The sequence below is a fragment of the Oncorhynchus keta genome, chromosome 28 (assembly GCF_023373465.1).
Source record: "Oncorhynchus keta strain PuntledgeMale-10-30-2019 chromosome 28, Oket_V2, whole genome shotgun sequence".
NCBI lineage: Eukaryota > Metazoa > Chordata > Actinopteri > Salmoniformes > Salmonidae > Oncorhynchus > Oncorhynchus keta.
Window position 1 is genome coordinate 38,355,323 of NC_068448.1, and position 20,795 is coordinate 38,376,117.

At 43.0% G+C, this 20,795-nt stretch overlaps 1 protein-coding gene across 3 annotated transcripts in view; it reads left to right on the plus strand.

The window, feature by feature from the left end:
- LOC118361277 (polyhomeotic-like protein 2) overlaps positions 1 to 20,795 on the plus strand; it is a 51,087-nt gene that overhangs the window by 8,882 nt on the left and 21,410 nt on the right. For all 3 annotated transcript variants that reach the window (XM_052482957.1, XM_052482958.1, XM_052482959.1), the window contains exons 2-5: positions 9,537 to 9,756; positions 11,859 to 12,026; positions 18,148 to 18,225; positions 18,541 to 18,702. In XM_052482957.1, the coding sequence (XP_052338917.1) occupies positions 9,598 to 9,756; positions 11,859 to 12,026; positions 18,148 to 18,225; positions 18,541 to 18,702 (567 nt within the window). In that variant the 5' untranslated portion in view covers positions 9,537 to 9,597. The remainder of the gene's footprint in view (positions 1 to 9,536; positions 9,757 to 11,858; positions 12,027 to 18,147; positions 18,226 to 18,540; positions 18,703 to 20,795) is intronic.

Genomic DNA, 20,795 nt, shown 5'->3' on the forward strand with positions numbered 1-20,795 from the left:
AGATTCATTAATATTCTCAGCACAGTTTTTTGGTATTAATTTTCAGCACATCATGATGAGTTTTTTAGGCTAGGCAAATAATTACAGATTATGTCTAGTTGAAAGGTAATCGACTAGCTGGGCTGTTCCTCAGACCCTGTATGTAGGGTTCTTGTACAATGCTTCAACAAGGCTATTGAACTTGACATTTGTGTGTGTCTTTATTCTTTTATCCGATATATCATACTGAAACATGGTATCAGAAGTGTCTCGAAAACCATGTTTGTTATTTTTGGTAGCAAAGTACAGTATACATGGGCTTGCGAAAGTATTCACCCCCCTTGGAATTTTTCCTATTTTGTTGCCTTACAACCTGGAATTAAAATGGATTTTTGAGGGGTTTGTACCATTTGATTTACACAACATGCCTACCACTTTGAAGATGCTAAATATTTTTTCTTGTGAAACAAACAAGAAATAAGACAAAAAAAAACAGAAAACTTGATTGTGCATAACTATTCACCCCCCCCCCAAAGTCAATACTTTGTAGAGCCAACTTTTGCAAAAATTACAGCTGCAAGTCTCTTGGGGTATGTGAACCTCCATCCCAGTCTCAAATCTCTGGAAGACTGAAACAGGTTTCCCTCAAGAATTGTCCTGTATTTAGTGCCATCCATCATTCCTTAAATTCTGACCAGTTTCCCACTCCCTAGCGATGAAAAACATCTCCACAGCATGATGCTGCCACCATCATGCTTCACTGTGGGGATGGTGTTCTCAGAGTGATGTGAGGTGTTGGGTTTGCGCCAGACATAGCGTTTTCCTTGATGGTCAAAAAGCTCAATGTTTGTCTCATCTGACCAGTGTACCTTCTTCCCTATATTTGGGGAGTCTCCCACATGCCTTTTGGCAAACACCAAGTGTGTTTGCTTATTTTTTTCTTCAAGCAGTGGCTTTTTTTCTGGACACTCTTCCATAAAGCCCAGCTCTGTGGAGTGTATGGCTTAAAGTGTTCCTATGGACAGATTGTGAAGATCGTCGTTGGTGGAATTAGACCAAGATGCCGCATGGGGTAGGTTAATCATATTCTTTAATGATAACCACAAACACAAGAAAGAGCGAACCAACGAAACGTACATCCTAGTAGGGCTCAACAGCAACAATGCAAGGACAAGATCCCACAACATAGGTGGGAAAAATGGCTACCTAAGTATGATTCCCAATCAGAGACAACAATAGACAGCTGCCTCTGATTGGGAATCACACTCGGCCAAACACAAAGAAATACAACACATAGAATGCCCACCCAAATCACACCCTGACCGAACAAATAGAGACATAAAAATGCTCTCTAAGGTCAGGGCGTGACACAGATACTCCAATCTCCGCTGTGGAGCTTTGCAGCTCCTTCAGGGTTATCTTTGGTTGCCTCTCTGATTAATGGCCTCCTTGCCTGGTCCGTGAGTTTTGGTGGGTGACCCTCTCTCGGCAGGTTTGTTGTGGTGCCATATTCTTTCCATTTTTCTGTGGGATGTTCAAAGTTTCTGATATTTTTTTAGAACCCAACCCTGATCTGTACTTCTCCACAACTTTGTCCCTGACCTGTTTTGGAGAGATCCTTGGTATTCATATTGTCGCTTGCTTGGTGGTGTCCCTTGCTTCGTGGTGTTGCAGACTCGGGGGCCTTTCAGAACAGGTTTATATATACTGAGATTATGTGACACTTAGATTGCACACAGGTGGACTTTATTTAACTAATTATGTGACTTCTGAAGGTAATTGGTTGCACCACATTTCACATTTTTATTCCAACACATTTCACATTTTTATTCCATTTTCTTTAAACAAGTTATTTTTTTCATTTCACTTCACCAATTTGGACTATTTTGTGTATGTCCATGACATGAAATCCAAATAAATATCTATTTAAATTACAGGTTGTAATGCAACAAAATAGGAAAAACTCCAAGGGGAATGAATCATTTTGCAAGGCACAGTAGGTGCAGTTACGTTCCATATGCGAACAGACGCCATTTCCTACTGCTAACTTTAGTCACAACACTGATCAACTCGTTGTTTGCTGGCTAGCTAGCATCACTACCTACCTCGATGGCTGAAGGCAAAGAGATCTCCTATTCCATCGCTATGGCAGTGAACATTCCACCACCAAATTCCATGGTTCTCACAGGGGACTGGAATACTAATTGGGACAACTTCGGGGACTATGCGCTTGCGACCGGTGTACGTGAGAAACCCAACGAGGTCCATGCGGAAACTCTGAGGAGCTTAATGGGAAGTGAATGCAGGCATACCTAAGGGCACAATCTCACCCTCACAGCACGACAACAGAGTGATGCAAAGGCCATACTGGTTGCATTGGAGAATGATTTCAAACCTGCCAGGAACGCCATTTACGAGCGGTTCGTTTTTTGGAAGCTGCAAACAGGAAGAGGGGGGCTCAGTAAACAACTTTGTAACCCGTTTGAGGGAAAAATCCGCTACTTGTGAATACGGGGGATTGAAAGATTAACTGATTTGTGACAGAATAGTACTGGGAATTGCAAATGAGGACACGCGCCGGCGTCTACTGAGAGAGAGAGGCTTCACATTAGTAACTGCCATTGAAATGTGCCGCACTGCCGAAGTAACTGACATGAGAATGAGAGCAATGGAAATCGAAACCCCACGCATTGACGCTGATACTGTTCACGCTGTTGCCAGGCAGACATTCAGACAAAACCAAACGAGGCAGAATAATTCACCACAAATGGTGAACACAGGCAGCCCCATAGCATGCGAATACTGTGGAAATGCACACGCACAAGGCATAGAGCACTGCCTTGCCTACGGAAAACCATGCAGAGCTTGTGGAACTAATAATCCCTTTGCAAAAGTGTCTCAAAAGCAAAAGAAGGGTGAGTGAGGGCAAAATTCACTGTGTTGTTGATGTCACTCAGTGTTCAGAATAGTGAAAGTGACATTTCCATGCATGAATCCATTCATTGGTGCTGTACACCCAAGAAGAAGAAATGGTTTGTGACACTACAATTACACAACAAACTGCAACAATGTCAACTGGATTCCGGTGCTATGTGCAACGTAATGAGCTACAAAGACAAAATCAATCTGGCACCTGACACACATCTCTTGCCCAGCGATACTAGCCTAAAGCTGTACTCAGGAGAGTTAATGAGCATCTTTGAGTCCGAATGTGTTATTTGGGGACACAAACACAAGCTGGAGTTTGAGATCGTGAAAACCAGTCAACATCCTCTCCTCTCAGGCTCTACATGCAAATGCCTGGTACTGATGCAATTCACCGTACCAAATGACCTGCACATCGTGGAGCATGTCCAGCATAGACCCCTGATATCAGCAGATATGACGATGTATTCAACGGGACCGTTGAATCAGTACCTGGGAAAGTACACTTTGAATTGGATGAGAGTATCACTCCAGTCCAGTGTGCTCCTCGCAATGTGCAAATTGCAATGAAAGTGGCTGTGAAAGCCCAGCTGGACAAGTATGAGGTCAATGGCCACATGACATCTGTGACTGAACCAACTGACAATATGGTCAAAAAGCCAGAGAAGCTGAAGGTCTGCATCGACCCAAAGCATCTGAACCAAGCACTGAAATGCTCCCAATACATCATGCCAACACTGGAGGATGTCCTCTACAAGCTTCCCAAGGCCATGGTTTTCACCACGAGATGCATTCCTTCAATGCAAGCTGGACGAAGAAAGCAGCTTCATGACTATCTTCTGGACTCCCTGGGGTCGGAATAGCTGGCTCAAGTTCCCGTTTGGTGTCTCAGTGGTGCCTGGGGTATACCAACGCAAGCAGCACGAGTTACTGACTGGCCTCAAGGGCATTGAAACCATTGCTGATGATGTCCTGATCGTGGGCTGCAGGGCACAGGTTGCAATGCAAGGCCAGCCTGACAAGGTCATCACGGACAATGGCCCACAATTCAATGCACAGTTCAAGCGTTTTGCCGAAAGAATGGGAGTTTGACCACGTGACCTCCTCTCCAAGACCCAAAGACAAATGGCAAGGCAGAGTCAGCTGTCAAGATTGCAAAAAAACTGTTACGCAGGGCCTTGTGTGACAGCAACGACCCGTGGAAAGCCATCTTGCAGGGGAGGAACACACCCACCGAAACATGGACAGCAGGCCAGCGCAACGCCTTCTGTCCAGATGTCTGAAGACTACCATCCCTGTAGCTAACAAGCTACTTGAGCTCTGCGTCATGGCCAAAGAACTGCGCCACAACAGCACCACAGAAAGCAGCTCGCTAAGTGTTTCTACGACCGGACTTGTCGAGACCTACCAGTGATGGAGGTGTGTGAAACGATAAGGATGAAACCGCTGCGGGCAGACCACACAGGACTTTGGAGGCTGGGCTCGTGCCTACAGAGAGTTGCACAACGTTCTTACCTGGTGGATGTTGGTGGCTCCCTCTATCACCTACAGAAACCCAGCCTAAAACCCCAAACAGCAAGCTCGGCAGGTGTAGGAGCACGGTGGCTAGGCAAAACTCCCTAGAAAGGCCAGAACCTAGGAAGAAACCTAGAGAGGAACCAGGCAACGAGGGGTGGCCAGTTATAACTGACCCTGGCCCCTTCTTACGATACCCCCGGACAGGGCCAAACAGGCAGGATATAACCACACCCACTTTGCTAAAGCACAGCCCCCACACCACTAGAGGGATATCTTCAACCACCAACTTACCATCCTGAGACAAGGCTGAGTATAGCCCACAAAAGTCTCTGCCACGGCACAACCCAAGGGGGGGGGGGCAACTCCTAGGGATGGCATGGAAGAGCACCAGTAAGCCAGTGACAGCCCCTGTATTAGGGTTAGAGGCAGAGAATCTCAGTGGAGAAAGGGGAACCGGCCAAGCAGAGAGAGCAAGGGCGGTTCGTTGCTCCAGTGCCTTTCCGTTCCCCAGACTACACTCAATCATAGGACCAGCTGAAGAGATGAGTCTTCAATAAAGACTTAAAGGTTGAGACCGAGTCTGTGTCTCTCACATGGGTAGGCAGACCATTCCATAGAAATGGAGCTCTATAGGAGAAAGCCCTGCCTCCAGCTGTTTGCTTAGAATTTCTAGGGACAGTAAGAAGGCCTGCGTCTTGTGACCATAGCGTACGTGTAGGTATGTACGGCAGGACCAAATCAGAAAGATAGGTAGGAGCAAGCCCATGTAATGCTTTGTTGGTTAGCAGTAAAACCTTGAAATCAACCTTTGCCTTAACAGGAAGCCAGTGTAGAGAGGCTAGCACTGGAGTAATATGATCAAATTGGTTGGTTCTAGTCAAGATTCTAGCAGCTGTGTTTAGCACTAACTGTAGATGATTTAGTGCTTTATCCGGGTAGCCATTGCAGTAGTCTAACCTAGACAAAGTGACAAAAGCGTGGATTCATTTTTCTGCATCATTTTTCGACAGAAAGTTTCAGATTTTTGCAATGTTACGTAGATGGAAAATAGCTGTCCTTGAAGCAGTCTTGATATGTTCGTCAAAAGAGAGATCAGGGTCCAGAGTAACGCCGAGGTTCTTCACAGTTTTATTTGAGACGACTGTACAACCATCAAGATTAATTGTCAGATTCAACAGAAGATCTCTTTGTTTCTTGGGACCAAGAACAAGCATCTCTGTTTTGTCCGAGTTTAAAAGTAGAACATTTGCAGCCATCCACTTCCTTATGTCGGAAACACAGGCTTCCAGGGAGGGCAATTTTGGGGCTTCACCATGCTTCATCGAAATGTACAGCTGTGTGTCATCCACATAGCAGTGAAAGTTAACATTATGTTTCCGAATGACATTGCCAAGAGGTAAAATATAGAGTGAAAACAATAGTGGTCCTGAAACAGAGTCTTGAGGAACACTGACTTTTACAGTTGATTTGTCAGAGGACAAACCATCCACAGAGACAAACTGATGTCTTTCCGAGCAGGCCAGGCCAGAACTTGTCCGTGTAGACCAATTTGGGTTTCCAATCTCACCAAAAGAATGTGGTGATCGATGGTATCTAAAGCAGCACTAAGGTCTAGGAGCACGAGGACAGATGCAGAGCCTCAGTCTGACCCCATGAAAAGGTAATTTATCACCTTCACAAGTGCAGTCTCAGTGCTATGGTGGGGTCTAAAACCAGACTGATGCATTTCATATACATTGTTTGTCTTCAGGAAAGCAGTGAGTTGCTTTGTCAAATCAATTGTGCCCCCTCTCTTGCATTGACACATTGAGCGAATTCAGATGATCAAACATATCCACCAGGTAGGCAACTTGTGCGAGCCATTCCTCACAATCGAAATGTTCGGCCAGAGATGACTTGTTTTCCGAAAGAAACTTATCAATCTCCGCTCGAAGCTCATAAAAGCGACCCAACACTTTACCCCTGGAAAGCCAGCGGACTTCTGCATGATAAAGCACCTGCTGGTACTCGCTCCCCATATCCCTGCAGAAGGTCTGGAAACACCTGCTTTTTTGCAGAACTCTTTTTGATATAGTTGACACACTTGATCACATCCTGGAGAGTGGAGAGGAGCTCAGGCACCATGCCCTTCGCTGCCAATTCCTCCCAGTGTAGGAAGCAATGGTTCCACGTCGCACTCGGTGCTCTCTCCAGGATCCGCCTTACTACTCCGGAGTGCTTACCTGTCATGGCAGCTGCCCCATCAGTTGTCACACCAACACACCCATCCCAAGCCAGTCCCACGGAGCCCATAGACATATCCATTGTGTTAAAGACAGCATCTGCAGTGGTGGTGGTGGGCAAATCAGCACTAAAAAGGACCTGCTCCTCGAAGTTATGATCCCAGACGTGTCTGACATAGACCATTAGAATTGCACGGTTAGCCACATCTGTGGATTCAAGCTGCAGTGCTTAATGGCCATTTGCACTGATGCTCTCTGATGTCTGCCTCGTTATGTCCTCAGACATGTCCTGGATTCTCCTCCTCGTGGTGTCATTGGATAGGTGTATGGTTTTCTAGTTTTTTGGCGGCTGAATCTCCCAAGATTCCAGTGCACATATTAATTGCAGCAGGGAGTATGAGATTGTGTTTGCTTTTTTGCACTTGCTTTGGGCCACAAGGTATGATGCGCGAAGTGCTTCTTCTTGTATCGTGCATACGTTGTTCAATGAACCTTGTGAGGCCTCCAGATATTGACATTTCCTTTAAAAAAAAGTCAGCTGTCTTATTTTTGTGGCTTAGATGCTTGGTGCCCAGATTACTTTTCATTTTGGAGGGTTTCATGCTCTCATTAGCTAACGGCTCGTTGCATAGGACACACTGCGGTCTACACTCATCCTGACTGTCTTCTGTATATGTAAAACGACCCCCAAGTTGAGAATCACTGGTCTAGAAAATCTAAGAGTGATCTTTGGGTTACCCACCAAAACAAAAAAGAAAGAAAGTGACATATAATTTGAAAGCTACAGCGCTTGTCTTTTTGAATATTGAACTCAAATCTTACTGCTGGAAATGTCATAACCCACCTCATAAAGGCCAGAAATCAGGTGCTGTGGTCATATTCATAGAGTATGCAATGTAAGTCATGTCACAAAAAGGACAAACTTTTAATATGCACGGAGAGGGTATACCCTGATGGTCATTGTGAAGCAATGCATTTCCTTCTCCATCCACATGACCTTGTATTCATCCTCTACATGTGCCGTGATCAAGCTCATCTAGATAAATGTTTTTACTTGATAACTTGAACGGCCTGATTCCCAATAGTTATTTTAAGATGTCAGGCTTGAAAATCCGTTCAGCCATTTTGGCACAGTGACTCATTACCTAAACCAGACTCAACTGTTTTCAAGTGGCCAAGAGACCTCATGTTATGTCCAACTGCTCTCTAGTGGACAAACTGGGAATCAGGCAGGGGATGTGCCTTCAGAAAGTATTCATACCCCTTGACTCATTCCACATTTTGTCGTGCTACAGCATGAATTCAAAAGGGATTAACTGATTTTTCCCCCCACCCATCTAACGTACATACATTACCCCATAATGACAAAGTGATAACATGTTATTATTTCAAATGAAATAATGAAATATCTAATTTACATAAGTATTCACACCCCTGAGTCAATACATGTTAGAATCACCTTTGGCAGCGATTACAGCTGTGAGTCTTTCTGGGTAAGTCTCGAAGGGTTTTCCACACCTGGATTTTACAATATTTGCTAAATTCTTCAAGATCTGTCAAGTTGGTTGTTGATCATTGCTGGACAGCCAATTTCAAGTCTTGATATAAGTCAAAACTGTAACTATGCCACTCAGGAACATTCCATGTACTCTTGGTAAGCAACTCCAGTGTGTATTTGACCTCGTGTTTTAGGTGAATTCCTCTCCCAGTGTCTGTTGGAAAGCAGACTGAATCAGGTTTTCCTCTAGGATTTTGCCTGTGCTTAGCTCTATTCCGTTTATTTTTATCCCCCTAAAAAACTCCCTAGTCCTTGCTGATGACAAGCATACCCATAACATGATGCAGTCACCGCCATGCTTGAAAACATGAAGAGTGGTACTCAGTGACGTGTTGTGTTGGATTTACCTCAAACATAATGCTTTGTATTCAGGCCACATTATTTGCAGTTTTACTTTAGTGCTTTGTTGCAAACATGATTTTTCTGGGTGGGAGGATTTCCCGGTCTGCTGATTTAGCTGATATTACTTGATGCTACCCGATCAAAGAGGAGAGTTGAGCTGACAAAGATGGGACAGACAGAAATCTTACTGTAAACCTGTAGAAGGAAAGACAAGGCTTTGGAGAAGAGTTGCCCCGGGGACATTTCCGGCAGGTGTTACAGCATTCCCCATTCACTTCCACTTGCCAGGGAGGAGTCGCATAATGGAGAGATATTTATAAATGTTGGGTTGTGATTCTCTTATAACTATTGAGCCAGACTTAACATACAAGGCTGCGTTTACACAGGCAGACCAATTCTGATCTTTTTTTCATTCATTGGTATTTTGACCAATCAGATAAGCTCTGAATAAGATGTAATGTGAAAAGATCTTATGTGATTGGTCAAAAGACTAATTAGTGGAAAATATATTAGAATTAGGCTGCCAGTATAAACTAGACTAGTTGGGAGGGATGTCATTTTTGGCTTACTAAGCAACAAAATTAACTAGTTAACTGCTAAATGTGGCATTTATTTTCATTATTTCAGAGAGCAATGTGGTTTAAGGCCTGTGATTCATTTTGATTGGGTTTCTCCAAGTGACTCAATAACGAGCAAATTTGTCTGTAACTCTAGTCGTTTCCCTATCACCTCTCCGAGTGGCCTGCCAGATTGGGGCTAAGGAGTCATGGCTGAGGGGGAGAGAGTGACCATGTTATCAACACTCTGCCTGTGTTTTATGTGTTTTATGAGACACATGTCCACTAGCTCTGAGTGCAATATTACACCAGCCTTGCAACTTATTTTTAAATTAAAGATAAATCTCTCCACTCCCCCACCTCTCTCTCTCTCTCTCTCTCTCTCTCTCTCTCTCTCTCACACACTATTTCTCTTGCTCTCTCTCTCTCTATCAGTTAGAGGAGTATCCGACTAAGCAGTCACTGTGGATTGTGGGAAGTGGAGGCGGAGTGCGACATGCAGAATGAGGCCCCGGGCCCGGCAGCCGCCAGTGCCAGCAGCATCAGTACGACTCCCAGTGTCACCACTAGCCTGGTCACTACTAGCAGCACTGGGAGGCCAACCCTGCCCCACATCTCTGTCTACGCTGGGATCCCAGGTAGACAGACTGCTCAGGTACAGTAGTAGCAATGTTTGTATACAGTATCTCAGAAGTGTGTCCAGTGTGGTGGCATGGAGTTAGTTGAACCCTTGGGTTGTTGCTGTTGCTATTGATGTTGGTGTTGCTAATGATGTTGTTTTCACCATTGCAACATAATCCACTTATGAATTTGGATGTTTTGTTGCATCACAACAACAACAATATAGTGCAATAAAGTGACTTTTCACACATGTAAAGCAGCATATGTCTTCAAAAAGCAATACTGTTGTAATAGGAGTTGGAGTTTGTGAGGTGTTATGAAATGGATTTGAAATGGATTTGATCTCCAACCCTGCTCAGTGGTGCAGAACAAGCAGCATTTGCCAGGTCTTTACCGCCATCTAGTGGCCAGTTTAAGACTAAAGCTATCGGTTGTGAGTCCAGGATGAGTGTTCAGAGGTCGTCTCACTGATGATAATTACATTGAATTATTTTCATACCAGGATATGGTATGTGTTTTTCCTCCAGAAACAGATACTTGTCACTGCTCATCGGATACGTCAATGCAAGTGGTGATGTACCGGCATTCAAAGTATATATAATATGTGTATGTGACCGATAACATTTGATTTGATTTGAAAGTGAATAAAGGTATCAGAATAATGATGCTTCAAATACCACCCACAGCAGTCCCACCAGTTAGAGACAAAAGGGCCTACCTGAATGAAGACTATGTGATCCTGACTATCATATTGAGCACTGAGAATCTAGGTCACAGGTCATTGGTCAACACCCCCCCTCTCTGTCTCTCCCGTTTGCCATGGGACTCCACATAGACTCTCAGTCAACCTGAGATGCACTGATGTCACTGGTTAATGAGGGCTCCCCATGTTATGTGGGAGGGGCCAGTTAGGCTAAGGGAGAGCAGCTATTGGCTCCCAAAGGCAGAACTTCTGTCTTGTGTGGCTGGCCTGGTGCTTGGCTGGTGATTTCAGTTTGGGGAGGATTCAGGTTGGGGAGGATTCAGCCCTATAAGTGGAACTTCTATTGCAAGTGATACCAAGTCGGTTCTAAAGAAAAAGAGAGGGTCTCATCTTATTTAACTCTATGAAGAGAAAGGGGCAATCCCATGCTATTTAATCAAGGTTTGTTTCAGAGTTTACTGAAGTATTTTTTTTTTAAAGATCTCCAAAGTGTGGTACGTAATGAGTTTCATCTGATTACAGCGTATCTCATTGATGCTTGTTTTTATTCATCATAAAGAAACAAGTAATTGATATTATAGTTCATTACAATGTAATTACCATTCTACTGTGTACAATCTTACTAAATGCCTAGTCTGTATCGTAGTATAAAGTGCTACCATGAAGGTGGCAAGTTTGCATGTTTTTTCAGTTGCATGGTCTTGGTCTGGTGTGAACAGGGGCCCGGTCAGTGAGGAGTGTGGAGGCAGGCAGGCAGTGATGGAGTAGGGCTGGTCCTCTGGAGGTCAGGGGGGGCCTAGGAGGGGGTCTGCTGGGGAATGTGGCTTGGCTGTCAGGCCTCTCTGACAGATGAGGTCTGGGTGACGGGGGAGGGGGGGGGTCACTGAGCACTGCTGTCAGACACTGGCCCTCTGTCCTCCAGACTTTCTGGGGCCACCATGGAACCACAGAAATGGATGGGTGTCTTTAGGGGGGGAATTTGGGCAATATGCTTTCTGAGGTGTATATATATCCCTCTCTCTCTCCTCTCCATCTTTCATCTCCCCCTCTCTCTGTGCAGGTGATCCAACAGGTGCTGGTGATCCCTTATCTCTAATATCTATCTCTGTGTGTGTGTGTCTCTCTCTCACACACACACATATCTATCTATCTATCTATCTATCTATCTATCTATCTATCTATCTATCTATCTATCTATCTATCTATCTATCTATCTATCTATCTATCTATCTATCTATCTATCTGTCTGTCTGTCTGTCTGTCTGTCTGTCTGTCTGTCTGTCTGTCTGTCTGTCTGTCTGTCTGTCTGTCTGTCTGTCTGTCTGTCTGTCTGTCTGTCTGTCTGTCTATCTCTCACTCGCTCACTCGCTCACTCGCTCACTCGCTCACTCACCTTTGCATCCTTTCATCTCTCTCGCCCTCTCTCTGTAAAGGTGATCCAACAGGCGCTCCACAGACAACCCAGCACGGCAGCCCAGTACCTGCAGCAGATGTATGCTGCCCAGCAGCAGCACCTCATGCTTCAGACAGCAGCCCTCCAACAGCAGCAGCAACTGAGCAACACTCAGCTCCAGAGGCTAGCCGGTGTGCAACAGGTCCATGTGAGTGGTGTGTGTGAGTGATGTGTTTGTGTGCATATTGGTGCATTGATTGTTTGTGGCCACAGGGGACAAGGAAATTCCAGATTGCACTTTTTTATAGACACCAATAATTTTTTTCCATGCAGCAATAAAAGCCTAAACTCTGATGTTGCAAACAGCATGGTAACTGAGCCATATCAACCATATGATGAAGAAGACAATTCAAAAGTGTTACTGATAGAACTATCCGGGATAAATTAAATGAAATACAGAATATTGACTGATATATTGTGCAACTGAGATGTGGTCAATCTCACCGAAGCAGATATTGACCGTCTCGACCCAGCTTTCTGCTAAGGTTGGCCTTGTAATACACACTGCTGTCCTGGTGCCCAAGGACTGCCTCTGTATCACAGACATACATTAACCATGTCTCCAAAGTCATGCACACGGGTGATTTCTCTTCTATAGGATGCTGTGTGTGTCAGTGTGTTCATCGACCTTTGACCTGGACCAGGGGTTCACAACCTAAGGGGGGGACTTTCCTTGATTTGAGTGGTGAAAGAAGACTGTTTCTTCATTTTTACAATTTGCGATTCTTTATACCGATCTAAACAAAACATAAACGTGAGCTTTAGGCTGTAAAATGTCAGAGGAAGAACCGACTCTGATGCACATGGCAACATCTTTGGTTTGTCTCTATGACATTCAGATGCTGAGGTACGACCTTCTAAAGTAGAGGGGTCAAATCATTTGGACTTTGCTCGGGAAGTAATCTCATACAATGTGTGACTCTGTCGCTAACAATTGATTGAATCACATTCGGTAAAAGAGAATATGTGTAGTTCAATTGAGGGTTCATATAAATTATCATAATAAAATATATATATTTGGTAACAGAATAACATTTGGGGAAATCGGGTCGAGACTGTTTTCCTTATCCATTAGTATTATTATTATCATTAAAAAGCCTACCGAAAATATGTCATGCATCTTGTTAAACTATGTTGAAGTGCAGGAAATGAACTTCAACAAAAGAAAATCATAGGTTCCTCAAACTAAACAAACTCAAGCTGGTGTTGTATTTAATGTAGGCTATCATTTAAAAAAAAAGACATTTTTCCAATGTGAAAAAAAGGTTGGGAACCCCTGACCTGGACCATATGATCCCTGGATACACTGGACACAGGTCGATAAGTATTGATCTCAACTCAACTGGTTTCTTTATGTCCATCTTTCAAACCCTCCGAGACAGCCATGGATTACACATTCCTAATCTGATTTGCTCTCTTTAGTAGTAAAAGTGATGATTCTCGCATGGGCCACACATTCTGGGTGGATGTGTTCATTGCGAGTTGGTTCAAAGGCAACAGTATTATTAAAAATGCATATAAATGACCTTAACAATAGGCCATTGAACCAAACAAACCCATTCAAAAACAAATAGTGGTACAGTCACATGTCACTTTTGTTTTAGCATTTATTGTTTGAATCAACATTTCAAAACAAGGCACGGGTTCTATTGACTAGCTAGCTGATAGACTGCCGGAAAGACTTCCACACTCTGCCTTCCTTCCCTCCATGTTTACCTGCGATGGGAGCTGCTTCCTGTGGGCTGATGTGTGGATTGATGGAGAGCCCTCTGTGCCTCTCTCTCTCCCTCTCTCTCTCTCTCTTTCTGATAATGCCCCCAGGCTTCCTGAGCTCTGACAGTGATGAATGTCTTTGTACCCCAGAGACTGCAAGGCAAATACCAGTTACATCAAGCTTGTGTCTACAAACTTGTTGGATGCATTTGCAGTTTGTTTTGGTTGTTTTAGATGATTGTAAAATAAGAATATATGTTTCTAAACACTTCTACATTAATGTGGATGCTACCATGATTACGGGTGAATGGAGTCCATGTCCTGACTTCTCAGTCCCTCTATCCTGGGGTTCAGGGTAATCACTTTTGTTTAGATGTCTGTGAGAAGTTACAGTGCCATAGACATGGACCTCAATAGTGTGATGTTGAATTGAGTGTGTATCTCAGTAGGAATGGTTTATAGTTAAAGGTCAATGTAAAAAAACATAATCAAATCATTTCTGGGTAACAATGTACCTTACTGTGATTATTTTTTATTATTATTTTCAATTTTCAACTGAACACTATCTTTCTTATTGGTCTGTTAACTATGTCACCAGGCAGGCTAAAACTCCGTCCCACCAAAACTATTCAAACAGCTCTTCCACTAAAAGGGCATTATCCTCATTTTCACAATTTTACGATATTATTTCAACCTCATAGTGTGGAAATATATACTACCGGTCAAAAGTTTTAGAACACCTACTCATTCAAGGATTTTTCTTTATTTTTACTATTTTATACATTGTAGAATAATAATGAAGACATCAAAACTATGAAATAACATACATGGAATCATGTAACCAAAAAGTGTTTAACAAATCAAAATATATTTTATATTTGAGATTCTTCAAACAGCCACCCTGCTTTTCCAACAGTCTTGAAGGAGTTCCCACATATGCTGAGCACTTTTTGGTTGCTTTTCCTTCACTCTGTGGTCCGACTCATCCCAAAACATCTCAATTGGGTTGAGATCAGGGGATTGTGGAGGCCAGGTCACCTGATGCAGCACTCCATCACTCTCCTTCTTGGTAAAATAGCCATTACACAGCCTGGAGGTGTGTTTTGGGTCATTGTCCTGTTGAAAAAGAAATGATAGTCCCACTAAGCCCAAACCAGATGGAATGGCGTATCTCTGCAGAATGCTGTGGTAGCCATGCTGGTTAAGTGTGCCTTGAATTCTAAATAAATCCCTGACAGTGTCACCAGCAAAGCACCCTCACACTATAACACCTCCTCCTCCATGCTTTAGGGTGGGAAATACACATCCGGAGATCATCCGTTCACCCACACCATGCAAAGACACAGAGGTTGGAACAAACCATTTCCAATTTGGATTCCAGACCAAAGGACAAATTTCCACCGGTCTAATGTCCATTGCTCGTGTTTCTTCAAATAGGGCTATCTTCTGTATACCCCCCTAACTTGTCGCAACACAACTGATTGGCTCAAATGCATTAAGGAAAGAAATTCCACGAACTCTAGGGTAGGGGGCCGCATTTGGAATTTTGGATGAAAAGCATGCCCAAATTAAACGGCCTGCTACTCGGGCCCAGAAGATATGATATGCATATAACTGGTAGCTGTGGATAGAAAACCCTTTAAAGTTTCCAAAACTGTTAAAGTAGTGTCTGTGAGTATAACAGAACTGATTTGGTAGGTGAAAACCTGAGAAAAATCCATTCAGGAAGTCGTTTTTTTTGTTGGTTTTGTAGTTTTCTATTCAATGCCATTACAGTATCCATTGACTTAGGACTCAAATCTCAGTTCCTATGCCTTCCACTAGATGTCATCAGTCTTTATAAATTGTTTCAGGCTTGTATTCTGATAAATGAGGGAGTAAGACCAGTCTGAATGAGTGGACCCTGCCGTGTCACAAAGCTTTTTCATGCGCAAATCCGAGGAAGTGCATTTCTTGTTTACCTTTTATATTGACGACGTTATTGTCCGGTTGAAATATTATAGATAATTTAGGCTAAAAACAACCTGAGGATTGAATATAAACATCGTTTGGCATGTTTCTATGAACTGTACGGATACAATTTGGATTTTTTTGTCTGCCTGTTTTGACTGTGTTTGAGCCTGTGGATTACTGAAGAAAACGTGCTAGGTTTTTGGATATAAAGAGACTGTATCGAACAAAAGGAACATTTATTGAGTAAATGAATGTCTTCTGAGTGCACCCATATGAAGATCATCAAATGTAAGGGATTAATTTTATCTCTTTATCTTACTTGTGTAACTCTTCTACTTGGCTGGTTACTGTTTGTAATGATTTGTCTGCTGGGCTATGTTCTCAAATAATCGTAATTCGCCGTAAAGCATTTTTAAAATCTGACACCGTGGTTGGATTCACAAGAAGTTAATTTTTAAACCTATGTAAAATATGTTTTCTTTTCTGAATTTTTATAATGAGTATTTCTGTATTTGAATTTGGCGCTCTGCAATCTCACTGGATGTTGGCCAGGTGGCATCCCACATACCCTAGAGAGGTTAATTGAAATGCATTCCAGGTGACTACCTCATGAAGTTGGTTGTGAGAATGCCAAGAGTGTGCAAAGCTGTCATCAAGGCAAAGAGTGGCTATTTGAAGAATCTCAAATATAAAATCTATTTTGATTTGTTTAACACTTTTTTGGTTACTACATGATTCCATATGTGTTATTTCATGGTTTTGATGTCTTCACTATTATTCTACAATGTATAAAATAGCAAAAATAAAGAAAAATCCTTGAATGAGTAGGTGTTCTAAAACTTTTGACCGGTAGTGTATATAAAATACAGGTAAATCATGTTTTTGACTGCACTGAGCCTTTAACCTCTATGGTCAGTGGTCAATGAATCCGTATCTCTCCTCCTGACAACATTGACCAAAACAATGAACAGCACAACTTGACAGAGGTCATTACAGCAGTAACACTTTACAGCCTGTATGTATGAGCCCCATTACACACGCACTAGCACACGCACTCTACACACACTTACATTGTAATATTGTTGTATGGTGGTATTATACATTTTGTATTGTAGCTATGTAGTGGTGTAATAATGTTATATGATGTACTGGTTTATCTTTTGTTTTTTATGTAATCTAAGTGTCTTTAATGTGTTTGAACCCCAGGAAGAGTAGCTGCTGCCTTGGCAACAGCTAATGGGGATCCCTAACAAATATAAATACAAATTACAGCTATTGTCACGTCCTGACCTTAGTTCCTTTTTCATGTCTCTGTTTTAGTTTGGTCAGGGCGTGAGTTGGGGTGGGCATTCTATGTTTTTGTTCTAGGTTTTGTATTTCTGTGTTTGGCCTGTTATGCTTCCCAATCAGAGGCAGCTGTCGATCATTGTCTCTAATTGAGAACCATACTTAGGTAGCCTGTTTTCCCACTATGATTCGTGGGTAGTTATTTTCTGTTTAGTGTGTGTTGCACCTGACAGAGCTGTTTAGGTTGTGCCTTTTGTTACCTAGTGTTTAGTTATATTTAATAAAATGCCGAACACGTACTACGCTGCACCTTGGTCCGATCCTTCATACTCCTCGTCAGAAGAGGAAGAAAATCGTTACAGCTATAGCTAAAGAGCACTAGTGGTTGCTCACTACTAGCCACGTAAAGACATCCATATAGTTTACCACCACTGTGCTCCAAGGAGTACAGGCTGGGTCAAGGGAACCCCTGAAGTACCAACTTACCCCAGTTCGGAACGTTCCGAAGGGCCCGTTAGTAGGGAAGTCCGCTGATTACGCCGAACGTCCGCTCGTTTAACTAAGGCTGGGTTAAAGCTAGGTATGAGGAGTGAAATTAACTGACCTGCCTAGTTAAATAAAGGTGAAATAAAAAAAATAAAAAATTGCCCTCCATCAGTATGAGGCCTGGCTGGTTAACATGGGCTCCTGATGCATGACTAGTCCCTCCCTGGGGGCACAATCATCTTACACTACGAGGGTATTTACACTCTATTAGAGAAGAGGAGGCTACACTTGGGGGCTAAGACTCTGTCCGTTACTCTTTGGTCTGTATTGGGTTTTCCCTACGTAGTGGCAAATAGCAAATACTTAGAAGAAGAAAAGTAGGTAAGTAGCCTTGTCCGAGCCAGAATGGCCCATAGAGCAGGAGTGTATTTCCTGTTTCTGTAATCTGAGGCGGCTTGATATACAAGTACGCTCCCTGGACAGGATGCTAGTCTATCTCAGGGCCTACTTATAAGGGACACCATAAATAATTGTTCACTATATTTATCCTTTATTTCATTAGGCAAGTCAGTTAAGATCAAATTGTTAAATACAATGATGGCCTACCAGAGAACAGTGGGTTAACATCCTTGTTCAGGGGCAGAACAACAGATTTAAAAAAAAATCTTGTCAGCTCAAGGATTCAAACCAGCAACCTTTCAGTTACTGGCCCAACACTCTAACCACTAGGCTACATGCTGCCCCAACCACTAGGCTACCTGCAGGATGGCACAAATGATTGATTGTTAGTTGTGATATTGGTAGCTTTCTTCATTTCCTTCATTTCACAGGCTACCATAGTGGCAGGAAGACAGAGCTCCAACCAGATTTGGACCTCCTCTCACCAGACATGTTCCACACAGACCACTGTGAGTGGAACTGTTTAAATAAAGATGTGTCTGTAGCTAGTCCACTGATTTTAATGACTATCCCTGTTTCTGTCTGCTTGTGTCCTTGTGAACTAGATTATTTTTGTGTGTGCTACATGTCCATGTAAGCATGTCTGTTCCTGCATCTTTGTATCGTTTGCGTCTTTATCACTTGATACTATCTATGGCATGAGGGCATGTTCATGAGTAGGCAACCTTACAGAACGTTCATAAAATAAACACATGAACAGATATGATAGAAATTGTGTTAGTTCTTCTACAAGTTATAGTCATTACAGTCCACCCCTCTCCTAGGTAAACCCGGCCACGCCTCCAGCAGCGGCCCAGATAATCAGCAGAGTCCAGAGTGTTAGCTCCACTCCCACCTGTATCCCCCAGCAGGCTGTGCTCCTAGGCAACGCCTCCAGTCTCGTCCTCACCGCTAGCCAAGCTCAGATGTATCTGCGGGCTCAGATGGTAAGAGAATGGCACGCACGCACACATTTGTCATACCTATTTCTCCGCTGATTGAATGGTCTATAGTCATCTCCTCTCCACACAACTAGATGGGCCTCTTCATCTGAATAGTAAAGGAACGTTTTGCTCAATCTACTCAAATCTGATTTTATTGATCGCATAATACACGTTTAGCAGATGTTATTACGGGTGTAGCGAAATACTTTTGTTCCTAGCAGTAATATCTAACAATACAGTGCCTTGCGAAAGTATTCGGCCCCCTTGAACTTTGCAACCTTTTGCCACATTTCAGGCTTCAAACATAAAGATATAAAACTGTATTTTTTTGTGAAGAATCAACAACAAGTGGGACACAATCATGAAGTGGAACGACATTTATTGGATATTTCAAACTTTTTTAACAAATCAAAAACTGAAAAATTGGGCGTGCAAAATTATTCAGCCCCTTTACTTTCAGTGCAGCAAACTCTCTCCAGAAGTTCAGTGAGGATCTCTGAATGATCCAATGTTGACCAAAATGACTAATGGTGATAAATACAATCCACCTGTGTGTAATCAAGTCTCCGTATAAATGCACCTGCACTGTGATAGTCTCAGAGGTCCGTTAAAAGCGCAGAGAGCATCATGAAGAACAAGGAACACACCAGGCAGGTCCGAGATACTGTTGTGAAGAAGTTTAAAGCCGGATTTGGATACAAAAAGATTTCCCAAGCTTTAAACATCCCAAGGAGCACTGTGCAAGCGATACTATTGAAATGGAAGGAGTATCAGACCACTGCAAATCTACCAAGACCTGGCCGTCCCTCTAAACGTTCAGCTCATACAAGGAGAAGACTGATCAGAGATGCAGCCAAGAGGCCCATGATCACTCTGGATGAACTGCAGAGATCTACAGCTGAGGTGGGAGACTCTGTCCATAGGACAACAATCAGTCGTATATTGCACAAATCTGGCCTTTATGGAAGAGTTGCAAGAAGAAAGCAATTTCTTAAAGATATCCATAAAAGTGTTGTTTAAAGTTTGCCACAAGCCACCTGGGAGACACACCAAACATGTGGAAGAAGGCGCTCTGGTCAGATGAAACCAAAATTGAACTTTTTGGCAACAATGCAAAATGTTATGTCTGGCGTAAAAGTAACACAGCTCATCACCCTGAACACACCATCCCCACTGTCAAACATGGTGGTGGCAGCATCATGGTTTGGGCCTGCTTTTCTTCAGCAGGGACAGGGAAGATGGTTAAAATTGATGGGAAGATGGATGGAGCCAAATACAGGACCATTCTGGAAGAAAACCTGATGGAGTCTGCAAAAGACCTGAGACTGGGACGGCGATTTGTCTTCCAACAAGACAATGATCCAAAACATAAAGCAAAATCTACAATGGAATGGTTAAAAAATAAACATATCTAGGTGCTAGAATGGCAAAGTCAAAGTCCAGACCTGATTCCAATCGAGAATCTGTGGAAAGAACTGAAAACTGCTTTTCACGAATGCTCTCCATCCAACCTCACTGAGCTCTAGCTGTTTTGCTAGGAGGAATGGGGAAAAATTTCAGTCTCTCGATGTGCAAAACTGATAGAGACATACCCCAAGCGACTTACAGCTGTAATCGCAGCAAAAGGTGGCGCTACAAAGTATTAACTTAAGGGGGCTGAATAATTTTGCACGCCCAATTTTTCAGTTTTTGATTTGTTAAAAAAGTTTGAAATATCCAATAAATGTTGTTCCACTTCATGATTGTGTCCCACTGGTTGTTGATTCTTCACAAAAAAAATACAGTTTTATATCTTTATGTTTGAAGCCTGAAATGTGGCAAAAGGTCGCAAAGTTCAAGGGGGCCGAATACTTTCGCAAGGCACTGTACACTTTGGTAAACCGTGGGGTGTTGGGTTGAGTGCACAGAGATGGACGCAGAGACAGGGAGGTTAAACCCAGAAAACACAACTTTACTAGGAAACAAAATAAATGTAACAACAAAATAACTTAAGGTTGGCTCGGTCCTTCTCATTTAGGCTCCGTGCCTCCGGGAGCTTCATTCCCCTCTGTAGGCTCACTCCTTGCCTCTCACTTTTTCTCTCCCATGGTGTGCCA